Source organism: Myotis brandtii, unplaced genomic scaffold (assembly GCF_000412655.1).
Source record: "Myotis brandtii unplaced genomic scaffold, ASM41265v1 scaffold678, whole genome shotgun sequence".
NCBI classification, from domain to species: Eukaryota; Metazoa; Chordata; class Mammalia; order Chiroptera; family Vespertilionidae; genus Myotis; species Myotis brandtii.
This window is the reverse complement of record NW_005370648.1, coordinates 240,946-255,571: the sequence shown is the minus strand read 5'-3', so window position 1 is coordinate 255,571 and position 14,626 is coordinate 240,946. Positions and strand designations below refer to the sequence as shown.

Genomic DNA, 14,626 nt, shown 5'->3' with positions numbered 1-14,626 from the left:
TAAATCAAACATTCCAAGATGAATCAGAATGTTCTTAAACTTAGAATGCAACTAGGACCTTTGTGCTTCTGCCCCTGAAGATAATGCTTTGTCACTAGTGAATTCACAAATTAAAAACAAAAAGCCCATTCAAGAACCTCATAAGGCAGGCCATGTTTCCAGAACTCTGCTAGATATGTGCTATTAATTAATCAAGTGTAGGGGCCTTAGGAATAACCTAGCTATTTATATGAATGAAACCAGCAACATCGCTTGTGGTTCTTATTCCTGAAATCCACTCACCTTCAGGCTCTCCATGAGGACAGCAGAGGAATCCTCCACAGAGGGGCCGTGGCCTGTCCAGGTGCCGCTTGGAGTGCTGGTCTGCTGCCAGCTGCTCTCAGAGGATGATGTTGCTGAGAGATAATCAATGCCAAACCCACCCATGGCTAAGGGATGAAAAGAGATTGGAATTCAAGAATACGTTTTATCACTGCCAAAAGCCCCAAACCAGGGAAAGACAGAGTAAAGTTATTTTACTTTTGTGAAGTTTGGGTCTCACCTGGCTTATCAGTTTTCCACCGATCTGCAGCTCTCCTATCCCTGTTATCTGGAGCCCCAATGGGTCCAAAATTGGAGAATGGAACAGAATTATGGTTGTGTGTTGGAGGGGAGCTTGGCAGGCTGCTTGGGTTAGAGGAATGAGGAGATTGGCTGGCTGGTGTTGAATGATCTATTAAATAAGAGCAAAAGAGGACATTCAATAGATAAGTTGTTTCACAAACATGCCAAGAACTAAAGTTTCCTGTAGATCTGGTCACTTAAATTCTACTAAAAGCAATTAGAGGGTTTTGGAGGAAAGGCAAAATAAGGGCCCCCAAAAGGACTCTGCTAGATGTAGGAATCTGTTTCTCTAAACATAAATAACGAGGCACATTCTTTGCCCAAAACAGAACGAAACAAAGCAGGAGACGATTCTGTCAAGTGCACCCACTAATGCAAACCACCTGTTTCACATAAGTACCCATTGGTCTTCTATATGAGAAATATAATTGTCTAACTTTAAGACTTGCTATTAAATCAGACTCCATTTATAAAATGGGCATTAAAAAAACCTCTATTTTAAAAATTGCAGTTTTCCTGCAAAGAATGAATGTCTGCAAACAAAACTAAAAAACAGCTGACATCCTTTGGAACTCGTATTTTTCCTCCCTTACAACTCTGCTGTTTTGCTGGTTACTGAGGATATGAAAAAGCCTTAAATACACACACACACACACACACACACACACACACACACACACACACACACACACACACACACACACACACACACACACACACACACACACACACACACACACACACACACACACACACACACACACACACACACACACACACACACACACACACACACACACACACACACACACACACACACACACACACACACACACGCGCGCGCACGCGCCCCATACTGGGAATTGAGCCTACAACCTGGGCATGTGCCTTAATTGGGAATTGAACCTTCACCTCCAATGCTCAACCACTGAGCTACACTGGAGGGGCTGAAAAAGCTTTTTCAATGGCATTTGTTATGTAAACTAACTCATCAGACTTTTTCTCTATTTTCTTTCAGGAGTTACTTAGAAAAAAAAAATCAACACAATATATTTACAATGACAAAATCATTCTAACTCTTAATCAATTTGAGTTTACTGGTAATGCAAGGTCTACCTTTCCTTGAAGACTAGTTAATACCTGAACTGGCAGGAAGTGATGGGGACCACGGAGTCCCTTCAAACAGGGAGTACAGGGATGTTTCCTGGGGGGCCATTGCGGGATTGAGTTCTGCTTTGGAGCTGGTTGTCAGGTTTTTCCCATATACCTCATTGAACACACTGTTGTTTGGGTATCTTTCCTGAAAGAAATGACAGTCAAGTTACAGAAGCACGTCAAGGAAGGAAAAGTATTTAGAAAATGCCACGTTCAGGTTCACAGATGATTGGGACACCTTAAGCTTTTCTTAAGGCAAACTTTTGAAGGCTTTTATTTGTTTCTTTCAGCTTTCCTGTTAATTTCCCTTTGCTTTCCCTCACACTTTTGCTCTATCTATGTAAACCACCGACGTTAAAAAGTATGAATAATTTATTAAGTGAAACAGAGCCCTAAGGATTTCAATATTGAGAAGTCAAAGGATTCAAACCTGTAACATACAAGTCTCCAGTGTACCCAATCAGAGAGAGAGGGGATAAAATAAAGAATCCAAAAGGTGCCAATATATGAAAGAGAAAAGCAGACATACTGAAATAGGACAGGAAGGAACATGGGAGCTCACAATGACAGTGCAAAGCAGGATTCTTCACTGTTTACTCACCTGGTTGAGAGAGAATCCAGTGAGGGACAGGAAAGAGGATGAATGTGACATGAGCTCAGAGGGCTTCTCCAATAAGGATTTCTTCACAATCCCGGAAAAAAAAAATGGTAGTTAGATTATGCCTTGCATTTCCTTAATATTAATTTTAAGACACTATACAGCCCAAGTATAAGACCATAATGTACTGTAAGCGCACTTGTATCCACCGTAGTGTACAGCATGAGGCTCATAAGATGTGAGTGCAAATCTGTTAAGGCCACGACGCCAGCTCAGTGCCAGTGGCCACAGGGAGTTATAGACTCTCCTCCTCGACCAGGCCCTCTAACCCAGCACAGAGATCCCGGCAGAGACCAGTGACCCTGGAATACTCTCAAGATGCTGAACGGATCTGGCACTGTTTTCTCCCCAAGTTTTTAAAAACATGAACATTAACGACTGAAGAAAAAGCCTTTCAAATCCATTTGACAACAGGTTTTGTGAACATGGTCCCTACGCAGCTTTATCGGCAGTTGACTAAAGTAGGTTTACAGCAGTGAGTGTGCTAAACACAGAGTTTATTCTTGTATTATTATTAATTGTTGTATTATTTTCCATACAAACAACTGTAAACCTACTTTTACCCCACCCTGTACTGAAATACATAGTTGCTAAAGTCAAGCTACAAGAAAGTTATTGGGGAAAAAAGCTGAATCTCTGATGCTTGCTGTCATTGAATAGTTGATCAACATGCATTTATTAACCACCTACTACACACAAGTCACTTTCATACACATGGTATCATTAACAATGTTAAATACAGAAAGGGTTATAGTCAAGGTTTTTCTTGAAAAACATGTAACAAATAAACACTAATATGCCCCTCCCCAACTGTTCCATGAGCTTCATTTCCTACGGAAGGGGCAAGTGCAATAGCAACAAGGGATCAGGAAGCAGGTAGACAGAGAGGAAGACACTCCCACAAACCCTCCAGCCACCCGTGAAAAGCAAGCAAGGCGACATGTAGCGACAGCAGGTCAGCAACTGGGGTTTCCACACCTCTAGGCGCAGTCAGGGCACCACTACTTCAGTTTTCAGGAGATTTTATTTCTCCTAACTTGGGGGGGGGGGGGGGGGGGTAGAATGGGAGCTTTCTATGGCCACTCACCAAGCCAAATTCTTAAGGGAACTTCAAGTGCCAGGGACGGCAGCTTGTCACCAGTGCCATTAAGCTTTTATTTCTCCTAGTACAAAAATCAACGTATTTTAATTTTACATTTTCTTGCCCAATGTCTATGGGGAAGAAAGTAAATCTCAGAACTGTGTCACATTTTATTAAGATGGGGTGAAGGGCAGAAAAAAACAACCAGAGCACACACTTTTCTTTTACTTCCCCATCTTAGTAAATATAAACACTGGCATAGGTACAGCATGATATCCTCTGCAATGCAGACTAGGATCTAGAAGACTTTTTAAAAAGATACAACTAATGAAGTCTTACACTTTGTCATTGTAGTTATTTATTGCTGTAGTCACTCATTTATGGCACTCTGACGCTTCTTTTTAGCATTCTGTTTATACAATTCTGGCTCTGATCACGGCTCTTAGTTAACCAAACAGAAAAGAGCCACATAGCATTCAAAAGCATCAGTAAACTGTCTAGAACATATTTCATTTCCTATTTTGAGTTCATGAGAAAAAAATCTCACTATTCTAAATAAGATTAATGACACTGGACATTCCTGGGTCCAGATGGAAGTGCCACTTGAGAAGTAAGTTAAATTTCCAGCATCACAACCTGTGTGTGTCCAGCCCTCAGGATGGTCTTAACAAAGTCACGAATGTAAGGTCTTGGGGAACCAGGCCGTCAGAAACATTTTGCTATTTCTACTACCATTTGAAGGCCAGTTTGGGCTGTTGGGAAATAAACTTTACAATTCTGTAAAAAAGAAAAGCCCCCCAAAAGAAGAAATCACCTATTCTAAAATCTCAGAAAAGCAGCTGGGGTTAGAGCAAGAATTAGGTTAAATACATACAAAGAGGCTTCTTCCAGGGAGAGAGGCGAGAGGCCCCAGCAGAGCTGGGTAAAGATCAGGAGGGTTAGAAAAAATCAGCTCTTCCTCTTCCTCCAAGGCAGCCAGACTCTTTAACAGGTCCGGAGGAAGCAGAGGGGAGCCCTTGGGGTCCTAGTGACAGAAAGGAGCACAGTGAGAGGCCATAGGGATGACAAAAGCACAAAGGAGCAGTGGCATGATTGGGGGATGAAGTCATTAATAGTGAAGCAGGATTATGCAAAGGAAAAGGCTCTGAAACACAAAAGCAAATTGACACAGAGTGGGCGACAAAGATCAAGACAATACAAAGAAGCAAATACTGATGGAGCAGAACATAAAAGGTGAAAGTGGCTCATGAGTCAAACTGCAAAGGAGCAAAGTGACTAACTTACCTTGTGCTAATGACCAACTTACAAACACATCCCTGTGTCTCAGGAATAGGAAGGGCAAGGAAGGGGAACTCCACTATTAAAGATAACTGGCTGACTATTCCTCTCAGAAAGCACTTTGTTTAAATGTGCAGTGAACTATTTTTAAACTTAGATGATTCAGCCCAACACAGGGAGCTGTCTCCGAATTCTCCAACATGTGGGTGAGAGAGTCCCGCACATGACATTTTTGCCAGACTGTCAAGTTTAAACTCAGTAACAGGACCCTTCAGCTCCTCCAATCCAACATACTGTGCAACTGTGAAGAGGAGACCAGGCGCTGTGCCCACTGCCCAGTAGCATTCTGTGACACTTATGCATCAGTGACCTTTAGAAACAGCTACTGGGAAATTCAAAAGATTTGCAGCCCCAGACCTCTCCCTCAAGCGCCTGTGACAGGAAAGGACACACACCTCAAAGGGCATCCTGGGCACAGGATCCTGCTCTGGACGGAAGACTCCTGGTGGCCGCTTGCCCCTGCGGTCCATATTTGCTTGCTGAGCCATCACAGCTCTGTTATCAGCCACGCTGTAGGAAGAGTCCCAGTAGAATTCTGGGACCTTGACTTCTGAGTGATTGTGGTTATATGGCTCCATGGGAAAAGGCTTCATTTTTTTCTCCAGAGGCTGCTGCTGCATTACAGGAGATTGCAATGACGGCTCAAACAGTTTTATGGGATCTTGGGTCTGAAGGTAGTAGGGCTGTTTCACAGGCATGATTTTCCCTAATGGGCCTTGAACCTGAGGGGGATTCCACAGCTGTTTGGAGGCATCTGCCTGCTGATACTGAAAAAGAGAAGCCTGTCATCAGGATGAGGATGAAACGCAATGTCCCCGACACTCAGTGCTCAGGAATCACAGAATGCACTTGGTTTCACAATCAACACCACTCTCGGCAATGCAGCGCGTTCCTCTACCATTCAGGTTTTTCAATACACAGAAAGCCATCTAGGTACAGATTATGGACACTGAACTCATAGTCGCTCTTTCAATTCAATCATTTAAGAGGTTTAGTGAGTGTGTCTGTCTCCCTCCGGTTTCAAGTGCTATGTGGAGGACAATATTTAAGGTTGGTGTCACAGCTTTCTTAACATCTCATCAAGACTATGATTCTTCTTCCCTTCTATAGTTTATGTTCACACAGGAAACATTTCTAGAAAATACTTTCCAATAAAACTAACAAGTAGTAGCAGCAAATAGTAGTTAAGATCTACTATCCTTTACAAAAGTGGAAAGGAAAACATTTACACTTTCCTAATCAGCGAAGAGAATACTTTTATATTCTCATCATCATTACAAGTCTAAGAGGTGTTATGAAAGCATAACTAGCATTTTCAAATAACTGAATACTGACTAACTTCAGCCTTCCCCTCCTTAGTCAGCTGGACGGTACAATGTCACCTACCTGCTGGAACCCAGAGTGGTGAGGAGGGCTTTTCCCCAAAGCTGGCACGGCTTTTGTAGGGGATTGTTGTTGCTGAGCTAGAGCTTGAACCTGCAACTGGCTTGTAGACTGTGCTGTTGGCTGAGCTGGTAGAGATGTAAGGGGTTGCTGGGAAGGTGGCTGTGGTTGTTGAGGTCCCTGGTTCATTGGCCCTGGTCCAGAGGGCCGTTGCTGGCTGTAAGGAATGTGGGACTGTTTCCCAGCTTGCACCTGGTTTCCTGCTGGAGAGTGAGCTGTAGGCTGAAGAAAGGTTCCTGGGACAGAAACACCAGCTGGGAAGGTGTAACCTGAGCCCATAGGAAATGCCACAGGAGGGGAAATAACATATGCTGGGGGCGGGAACCCTTCAAAACAAAAGAACACAGCTTTAGTTCTAAAGAAACTTAGCAAAAAAAAAAAAAAGGCAAAAATAAGTCATTTGGGTTGGGATAAGGTGGGGAGGGGGTCTTCTCATAAGTTCTAAAAGATAGGGGTCAACCATCAAGACTGATCAAATGAAAATCTTTAATTTCATTTCAAAAATTAAACATAGACTACTGACTGCTACTTCTATCCACTTAAGCAAGTGGAGTGTTCTAAACATCATGTTTAGTGACAGGAATTCCTTCATAACAAACCTGCCTTTGTATATAAACTACCAGAGAAATGGCTCCAAAATAATTTCATAAGCATTAGGGAAAACCTAACTTCCTTCTACCTTTTTAAAAAATAAATATATATATTTTTATTGTTGATAGTATTACAGATGTCTCCCACTTTACCTTCCTTCCTCCTACCTTTAACACTATAGTTAGTAATGTCACTCCAATAGAGTATGAATTACTCAATGAATGAATAGAAACTCCTACACAGAGGTATTAAGTAGAAGTTACAAAGCATATTTACCTGGCCGGCTAGGAAGAGGCGGGAAGGCTCCAGGGTGGTGAATGGGGATGAACTGGGAATTACTTGCTTGACTTGGGGTTTGAGTGACAGGTGTTTTCCTGGCTTCAGACACTGGAGTCTTTCTTAGTTCTGTCTGGGATTTTACCTGTGATCAACAGAAGCAAAACTGTAATAATCTGAAACTCAAACGTGTCAGAAAGAAGCATCTACTCTAGGAAAGTATTTAAAACACCACTACGTCAAAAAAAAAAAAAGTATATGCTGAAGATTAAATTACAAAGAGGAAATCAAAGTAGGTGATTTAACTGCCAATAAAAGATACATGCCTTCATTTTATTCATATAATTATTTTGCCCTCACAAAATCATAAAAATATTAAATATGGAAAGGACATGAGAGCTCCTTTGTTTTACAAATGAGACACCTAATGCCAACAGGTTAAAAGCTTGCCTATGATCTTAAGTTGCCTGTTATAGGTTCCAGGGCCCTTTATGAATTACTCTAATTCATTAAATAACTTACATAAACTATAAATTAATGATGACCCACTTTGGCCTTCAGTTTAATTTCATCTGGGCAGCCTTAAGGGTACCAGTGAGGCATTCACCCTCCACCTTGCACCTTACCACCCTTCAGAATAGATAGGATACTTTCTAAAGAACAGGCCCTGAGTCCTGCACATGGAGCAGAAGAGGTGGACACCCCAGGCACTGCTCAAGATGAGTAAAAGGTGGGGGGTGTCAGTCAGGGGGGAAAGGAGACATATGTAAAACTTTAGACAATATAAATAAATAATAAATAAATAAATAAATAAATAAATAAATAAATAAATAAAAAGATGAGTAAAAGGCAGGAAAACAGGCACCGTTTACAGAAAACTTAGGATGAGGTACAGAGGGTGGTGATCCACTGACTGCTACCAGGCTCTCTTTACTCATCTACAGGCAGATGTAAGAGGGATGAGAGATCAGGAAGAGATTTTATTTCTACTGAACTGTGCTGGGAAGCAGTTATAGAGAATGGAGGCAGAGCAGGCAGGAAATGCTGGGCTCTATCCCTAAAGCACTGAGACCTCAGTTTTATAGTTCATTTGGGTTTCCCCTTACCTTTCCGCTGCACCTGTCTTACTCCGTTTCTTTTCTTAATTTCTACCATGTTTTTTCTGTTTCTCCCTCTACTAATCTTAAAATGGAACTATTATATTCTTACTTCTCCCTTTCCCTCCCGCCCCCAAATCCTGCAAGAGAAACACATTGAAGGCAGTTTATTTGCAAGAGGCCTCCAATAATGTAAGGTTCCTCATGCCTACTACCAACAAATATATTTGCCAAAATGTGTTAACAAAACAAATGGCATTTACTCAAACATTAATGGTACTAATAAAACCAGTACAAGGACCCCTTTCCTTTTACATAAAGTAATCTGTACCGCTTTGGAAAGGTATTAAAACAAACATACACCCCAAAGATGCAAATAACTGAGAGGTGTTTCTCTTTTCCCAGCAGGAGACTTGGGTTCTTGCTTTACAAATTCCCATGGCCAGGGTAACACTGAAGTGCTAATAATGCTACTGGCTGCAACAGGTATAAATGTCAAGGAAAAGAGCTTCATCTTCATCTTTTATCTTGTACAGTGACTCTAAAAAAACAACACCACCTATACCAGCCTTACTCTACTTTTAGTTCTATTGGATCTATCAAAGACCCCCAATTTCTCACTACAGCATTAACAAATGGCAATTACATTTTCAAAAGAAAATGTAAGTTTTTATGGAACTGACAACTCTGCAACTGGTCATTTCAAACAATGTAAATTGAACAAAACTGATAAACATGTCAAACAAGTTAAGACTCTTTCACTCATATGATAATTCCCAAGGGTCAATGAAGTAACCACCTACCACAGCTCTTTACAAGACTTACTATGAAGCATTTGAAGAATGCATTCAAGCTTCTAGAATAGCCAATTGTCAAGGCTTTAGGAACAAAATGAAAAATCTTGCCTTTTGTGTGAGCCTTCCTCTACCTGCTTTATAGTTCAAATACAGCTTACCTGCACTGCCACATTCTGCTTTCCTGTTTCCTGTAACTTTTCTAAGGTGCATTTCTTGGGTTCTGTTTTCCTCTTGTTGTTGTCCTTCTTTCCATCATTCTTAGTTACAGTTATTCCTTTGCTATAGTCCCTTCTCACCTCTTTGGGAGGAAAACTTCTTCCTTGGTCTCTGTTCACTTCTCGTAGCTTAATGTTCTCTTTGAAGGTGACCACTGGTTTCTCTCCCGTGTCACAGTTGTTGCTTAGATTTCGGCCCGTAGACAGCACCGATTTCAGTCCTGGATTCCCGTTCTCAGCCAGTGACTCTATTATGGATGCTTCTTGCAGAATAAGGTTCTCTTTGGCTTCACTGGGGTCTTCCAGTATTAACTCTGGGATTTCTGTGATAAACAATAATTTCCCTACCTCATTTTCACACTGAATCAGCCTAAAAAAGTAAAAATAAATCCATATATGAAAAACATAAACCTAAAAAACAGTACAATTGAATTGTGTATGGATCCAACAGTCAAAAGATTCCCAGCCCTAAAAACTTGGAAACAGCAGGAAATAACAATGTGGATTCAGGTAACACAAAAAGTAGTTATGTAGAGACTCAGATTCTCATGATCATATTCAACACTACAACACATATCTGTGCCCTTTTAATGTTTTCCAATAATTGCAGCAATTAAAAATACTGAGCATGTTTTAAACATAGGTACTAGATTAGGCCCTTTAAGTAGCTATTTATAACTCCAATTTTATAGGTGTGAAAACTAAGCTAAGAGGTAGTAAGTTCACTCAAACATGCAACCACTTTAAATGCTCACAGTATGACGGGAACCTCAGTACAAAATGACTATGAAATAGTGACCGACTTTGGAAAGGTTATAATCAAGCAGAGGATCCCAATGACATAGACCAGGGGAAGTGGCAGAATTAGAAGCTGAATTTAAACGGATCTGACTCTAAGACCTGTGCCCTCCACTACACCAACTACCCTATGTGCTTTGTATTTAATAAGCCAGTAGCTCCATCCTGGTCTGTTCAGATTGAAACTGATCACCATGGCCCTGTCAATCAATACTAAGCACCATAACTGTGAATGTACAACTTAGATTTACATAAATGTTTATGAATTAAAGCAGAAGCTCATGATAAACAGGGGGTGAGGCCAATTCCTCTACAATAGGTAGGTAATGGGGAGAAGAGAGATTTAAGAGTATAATGATCAGCAGGGTTATAATTTGTTATGTTACCATCATTTTGTCTTCTGAGTTTATAATCAGTAGCATTATACCAAAGACTAAAACATAGGTGGCTGTGTATGTGTATTTGATGAAATACCTTGGCTGGTTATCCGCGATCCATTTGCCTATAGAGATCAAGCGCTGCTGCCGTATTTGTCGTTGCTGACCCTCTTTGTCTCCTGTAATACCTTGGTGGCCTTTGGAAAAATCCAAGTTCCTAAAATTAATATAAGCAAGTTATAAAAGATATTTCCCAGGCAACCAAATGCATCTACTTAACTGAAATGGCTTCAGATTGTTCCACACAGGTTAACTATTTGATGTAATTAACTACATTTGTTTTAATTTATATTCCCAAAGATTTAAATCCAATGAAGCAAAGCGGAAAACACACTATGGAAAGAATTAGAGTGCAGAGTGAAAAAGGAGAGTTAGTTCCTTCTGATAAGCTCTGAAAAGGTTTCACATGGCTGGTATCTGAGCTGGAGCGTGACTAGTTATGAGTGAGCACTTACAGATTGGTAAGGGAAGGACAAAGAGGAAAAGGAAATGTTCTAGACATAGTATGAAAAGTTTTGGAGGAATAAAAACACAGAGCTATTCAAGAAGATAACAGAGTGAATGTAGAGTATGTATAGGTAGGTATTAGTGGGGAGGAGGGTGTTAAGTAGAAAATAAGGCTGAAAACTTACACTGCATAGTGATAGAAAATATGCTGAACAACTAAGCATTTGGACAGCAAGCCACTTGAACTGTTTCTATATTAGTAAAGGGCATCATCAGGTCTACACTTTAAAAATATAATGTGGAAACAGGGTAGAAATAAACTATAGAAAGAGAGGGACTCTAAGTAGGGAAGGTGACTAGGAAACATTTTTACCCCAGGTAAATGGTGATAAAAGCCTGAACTATGAGGAAATAAATGGGAGGAGTTGTATCTAAAAGGCATTTTGGACACAGAATTACAAAGATTTGGTGAGAAAGATAAACAGAAATAAGAACTGTTTATGTAGTTGGACAATGGCATACAGATAAATTTAGAAAGATCATATTTTACTGACCAAACAGGAAAATACTAGCTCATTTTTGGTCATGTCAAAGTTTAAAATTGCTAGAAATATGAGTCTGAACTCTAAAAGAAGTCAGAACTGAAAATTTTGGTCTTAGTATCCCAGAGGTGAAAGCTCAAGACAAAAGGATGGATTTGATCACCCAGAAGAACGTAGAGTGGGAAGGAAAGGGCAAGGGAAGAACCCTGGAGAATACCAATATTCCAAGGCATGTAATACAAAAGAAAGAATGCAACTGAGTCTCTTAAGGGTAGAAGGAGAAGAACGATGATCCAGAGCTAAGAGAAAGAAGGTTTCATGAAGGAAGGGGACTAACAGACTCAATGCTAAAAAAAAATTATATAGGATGAAAATTATACAGAACTCAATACAACTGGCTAACTAGGAGAGAGAGCACTGAGTTTACAGTTGCAGCAGGCTGAGAAATAACTGGCTGTGAAGCAGGTCAGCAAGACTAGTGCACACAACTCTTAGAAGTTTAATGATGAAGAGAAAGCTGAGGTTGTGATTTTTACTTTTTTTTTTTTAATTCTCATCCAAGGATATGTTTATTGATTTTTAGAAAGGAAGGGAGAGAGGGAGGAAGAGAGAGACAGACATCAATTCAAGAGGGAAACATCGATTGGTTCAGTTGCCTCCCATTCGTTTCCTGACCTAAGATCAAACCCACAACCTAGGCATGTACCCTGACCAGGAATTGAACCTGCAATCTTTTGGTGCATGAGACGGCGCTCTAACCAACTGAACCACCCGGCCAAGACATAAATTTTATTTTTTTTAGAAAGAATAGGGCATACTTAAATGCTACTAGGCCAAAAGGAAGCAATTGGTTGTTAAAAAATAAGATACTGAAAATACAATGCAGAGAGAGATGGATAGATGGAACAAGGTTCTTAGGAAGGTAGGAAAGGATGAGATCAAGGACACAGATGAAAGGGCTAGACTTGAAAAGGCGTAAGAAGTTATTCCTCTGAAAGAGAAGGAACAGAGACAAAATGACTGGGAAAACAGAGTGCTTTATTCTTATTTTAATATGAAATATGTCAAGCAATACCCTTTGGTTTCCATTTTGTTGCCATTTTGAGACTTTCCCTCTGATTTCAAGGGAAGTATAAACGGAAATAAGTATCACTTGGAAGAAGCAATTCTCTTTCCTTTCCTCCATACTTTTTAAGCACTTAGTATTGGTATTACATAGGCAGTAAAGGCACAACATATACAAATCCATTTTACATCAAAACTTTGACTCTCAGTTGCCGTTAGGAAAAGCTAAGAAAGATTAAGAGCTTCCACAACCAAGCCCGATTCTTGATAATTTTAATAGGGCAACCACTAGCAACGAACTCCGCCTCCTCCAGCTGCCACCCACCTGAAAGAAGGTCTCAAAGCCAAGAATCCTTGTAACTCAAACTCCTCTGGAAGTGGTGTAGCTAGAGAAGGGTAGAAATCAAGATTTGTAAATATTTTAATTAAAATCCTGTTGTTTAGCAGAATACTGCGAAGTGGAAAAAAAAAGTCTCTGGAGAAACTATAGGCTATTCATAGTGCCCTGCTCTTCTTTATAGTAACTTACCTGTCAAAGCCCAGCATGTTGCCTTTGGGCCCTGCACACTGCCCTAACATTCACCTATACCCAGTGCTGAGTTGCAGTATGATGCCTTTTTTTTCCTCAGCAGTCTTAAAATTTCACAGCCTCAGTGCAGTAATCCCAAAGTATTGAATAACAAAATTGACATCATCTGGGAGCTTGTAAGAAATGTAAAATCTTGGGCACTATCCCAAACCTACTGAATCATAAACTACATTTTCAACAAGGTCCCAGGAGATTCATTTGCAAATTAATGCTTGAGGAGCATAGATCTAATGGAAGAAATATAATCAGAAAGAAGTCAACTACCGATTGTTCAGTGTAGAATTATTTATTTTATTTTTTTTAATAAATCTTTATTGTTCAGATTATTACAGTTGTTCCCCTTTTTCCCCCCAGTGTATAATTATTTATAACAGGGAAATTTTTAAAGCAAATAGACAATGATTAAATAGATTATGGCATATCCATAGTATGGACTATTATGCAGCCAGTAAAAATCATGTTTCAAAATGTTTAAATGACAAAGCTTTTGCTAACAATATAATGTTAAATTTAAAAAGCAAGTACAAAGCTGAATTTGATACCAAACACATGCAGGCTGTGTATGTACACATAAAAAAAGGCCCGTAGAAAACACACTATCCCATATCTCTGTGTGAGAGAACCATAGGTGACTTGTGTTCTTATATTTGTATCTCTCAAATGTTTCATGGTACCAGGCATTACTTTGACAGAGTAATGCTGTTTACATTAGTTTTTTGTGTTGTTTTTTTTTAAATTACGAGAATGAGGAGGATGGAAAGAATTTGAAGGTACTGCACTCTCTGGGCTCCTGTTCAGATGCAACTAAATAGGAGAATAAGCTGCTGGAAGAACATCACCTCTACTTCCACCCACTCAATCGGGATAGAGTTCAAAGTCACTTCAATATATTAAATTTAACATCAAACACAAACCTGCTTTTCTGTGGCCTTAAGCCCACCATTAGCGATGGAGAACAATGTCAACAGCACAAGGCTGAGGTTGCTCTTACCATTAGTACTTGAAAGATCCTCTTCATGGGGATGGAAACTATTTAGAAGAGAAATCAGCCAGGGCCAAATGCTGAAAATGAAAGTGATAGTGCACACTTTATTTTCACACAAGAGAAAGCAGAACACTAATAAGCCATGAAAATGTTATCTCGAGGACCTAGACTTCATGCATTTTTCTCCTTGCTTCAGCATTTTAAAGACTGTATGACTCCTAAAACATATTTTCAAAGATGTCTAGATGAAAGATACACCAGAGTGTTACATTTCCATGAGATACTACTGCAGATGTTTCCCAGGCTCCTAACTTAACAGCTGGTTAAGTTTAATAATTTTTCCGTTTTAAACATTGAAAATTGGTATTTACTGAGAAAACTTTGACCAGAGAAGCAACACGCTTTTATATTTTTATAGAGCTTTCACTTATATCATCACTAAAAAGTGGAATCCCTTTTTAGTTCTTAATGTGAAACAGGGTATGGTTACAACAGTCAAATCACATTTT

The 14,626-nt window shown here is 39.9% G+C and overlaps 1 protein-coding gene across 8 annotated transcripts in view; it reads right to left on the bottom strand.

Moving 5' to 3' along the window:
- SMG7 (SMG7 nonsense mediated mRNA decay factor) overlaps positions 1 to 14,626 on the bottom strand; it is a 44,407-nt gene that overhangs the window by 2,642 nt on the left and 27,139 nt on the right. For 2 of the 8 annotated variants that reach the window (XM_005881316.2, XM_005881318.2), the window contains 12 exons: positions 14,124 to 14,194; positions 12,869 to 12,929; positions 10,527 to 10,646; positions 9,336 to 9,624; positions 7,146 to 7,290; positions 6,222 to 6,604; positions 5,231 to 5,602; positions 4,372 to 4,521; positions 2,360 to 2,440; positions 1,744 to 1,903; positions 542 to 712; positions 283 to 428 (listed from right to left, as the gene is read on the bottom strand). In XM_005881316.2, coding sequence (XP_005881378.1) covers positions 283 to 428; positions 542 to 712; positions 1,744 to 1,903; positions 2,360 to 2,440; positions 4,372 to 4,521; positions 5,231 to 5,602; positions 6,222 to 6,604; positions 7,146 to 7,290; positions 9,336 to 9,624; positions 10,527 to 10,646; positions 12,869 to 12,929; positions 14,124 to 14,194 — 2,149 coding nt within the window. Of the gene's footprint in view, positions 1 to 282; positions 429 to 541; positions 713 to 1,743; positions 1,904 to 2,359; positions 2,441 to 4,371; positions 4,522 to 5,230; positions 5,603 to 6,221; positions 6,605 to 7,145; positions 7,291 to 9,197; positions 9,625 to 10,526; positions 10,647 to 12,868; positions 12,930 to 14,123; positions 14,195 to 14,626 lie in introns of all 8 variants that reach the window. The other 6 variants (XM_005881314.2, XM_005881315.2, XM_014529268.1 and 3 more) reach the window with 3 other exon arrangements.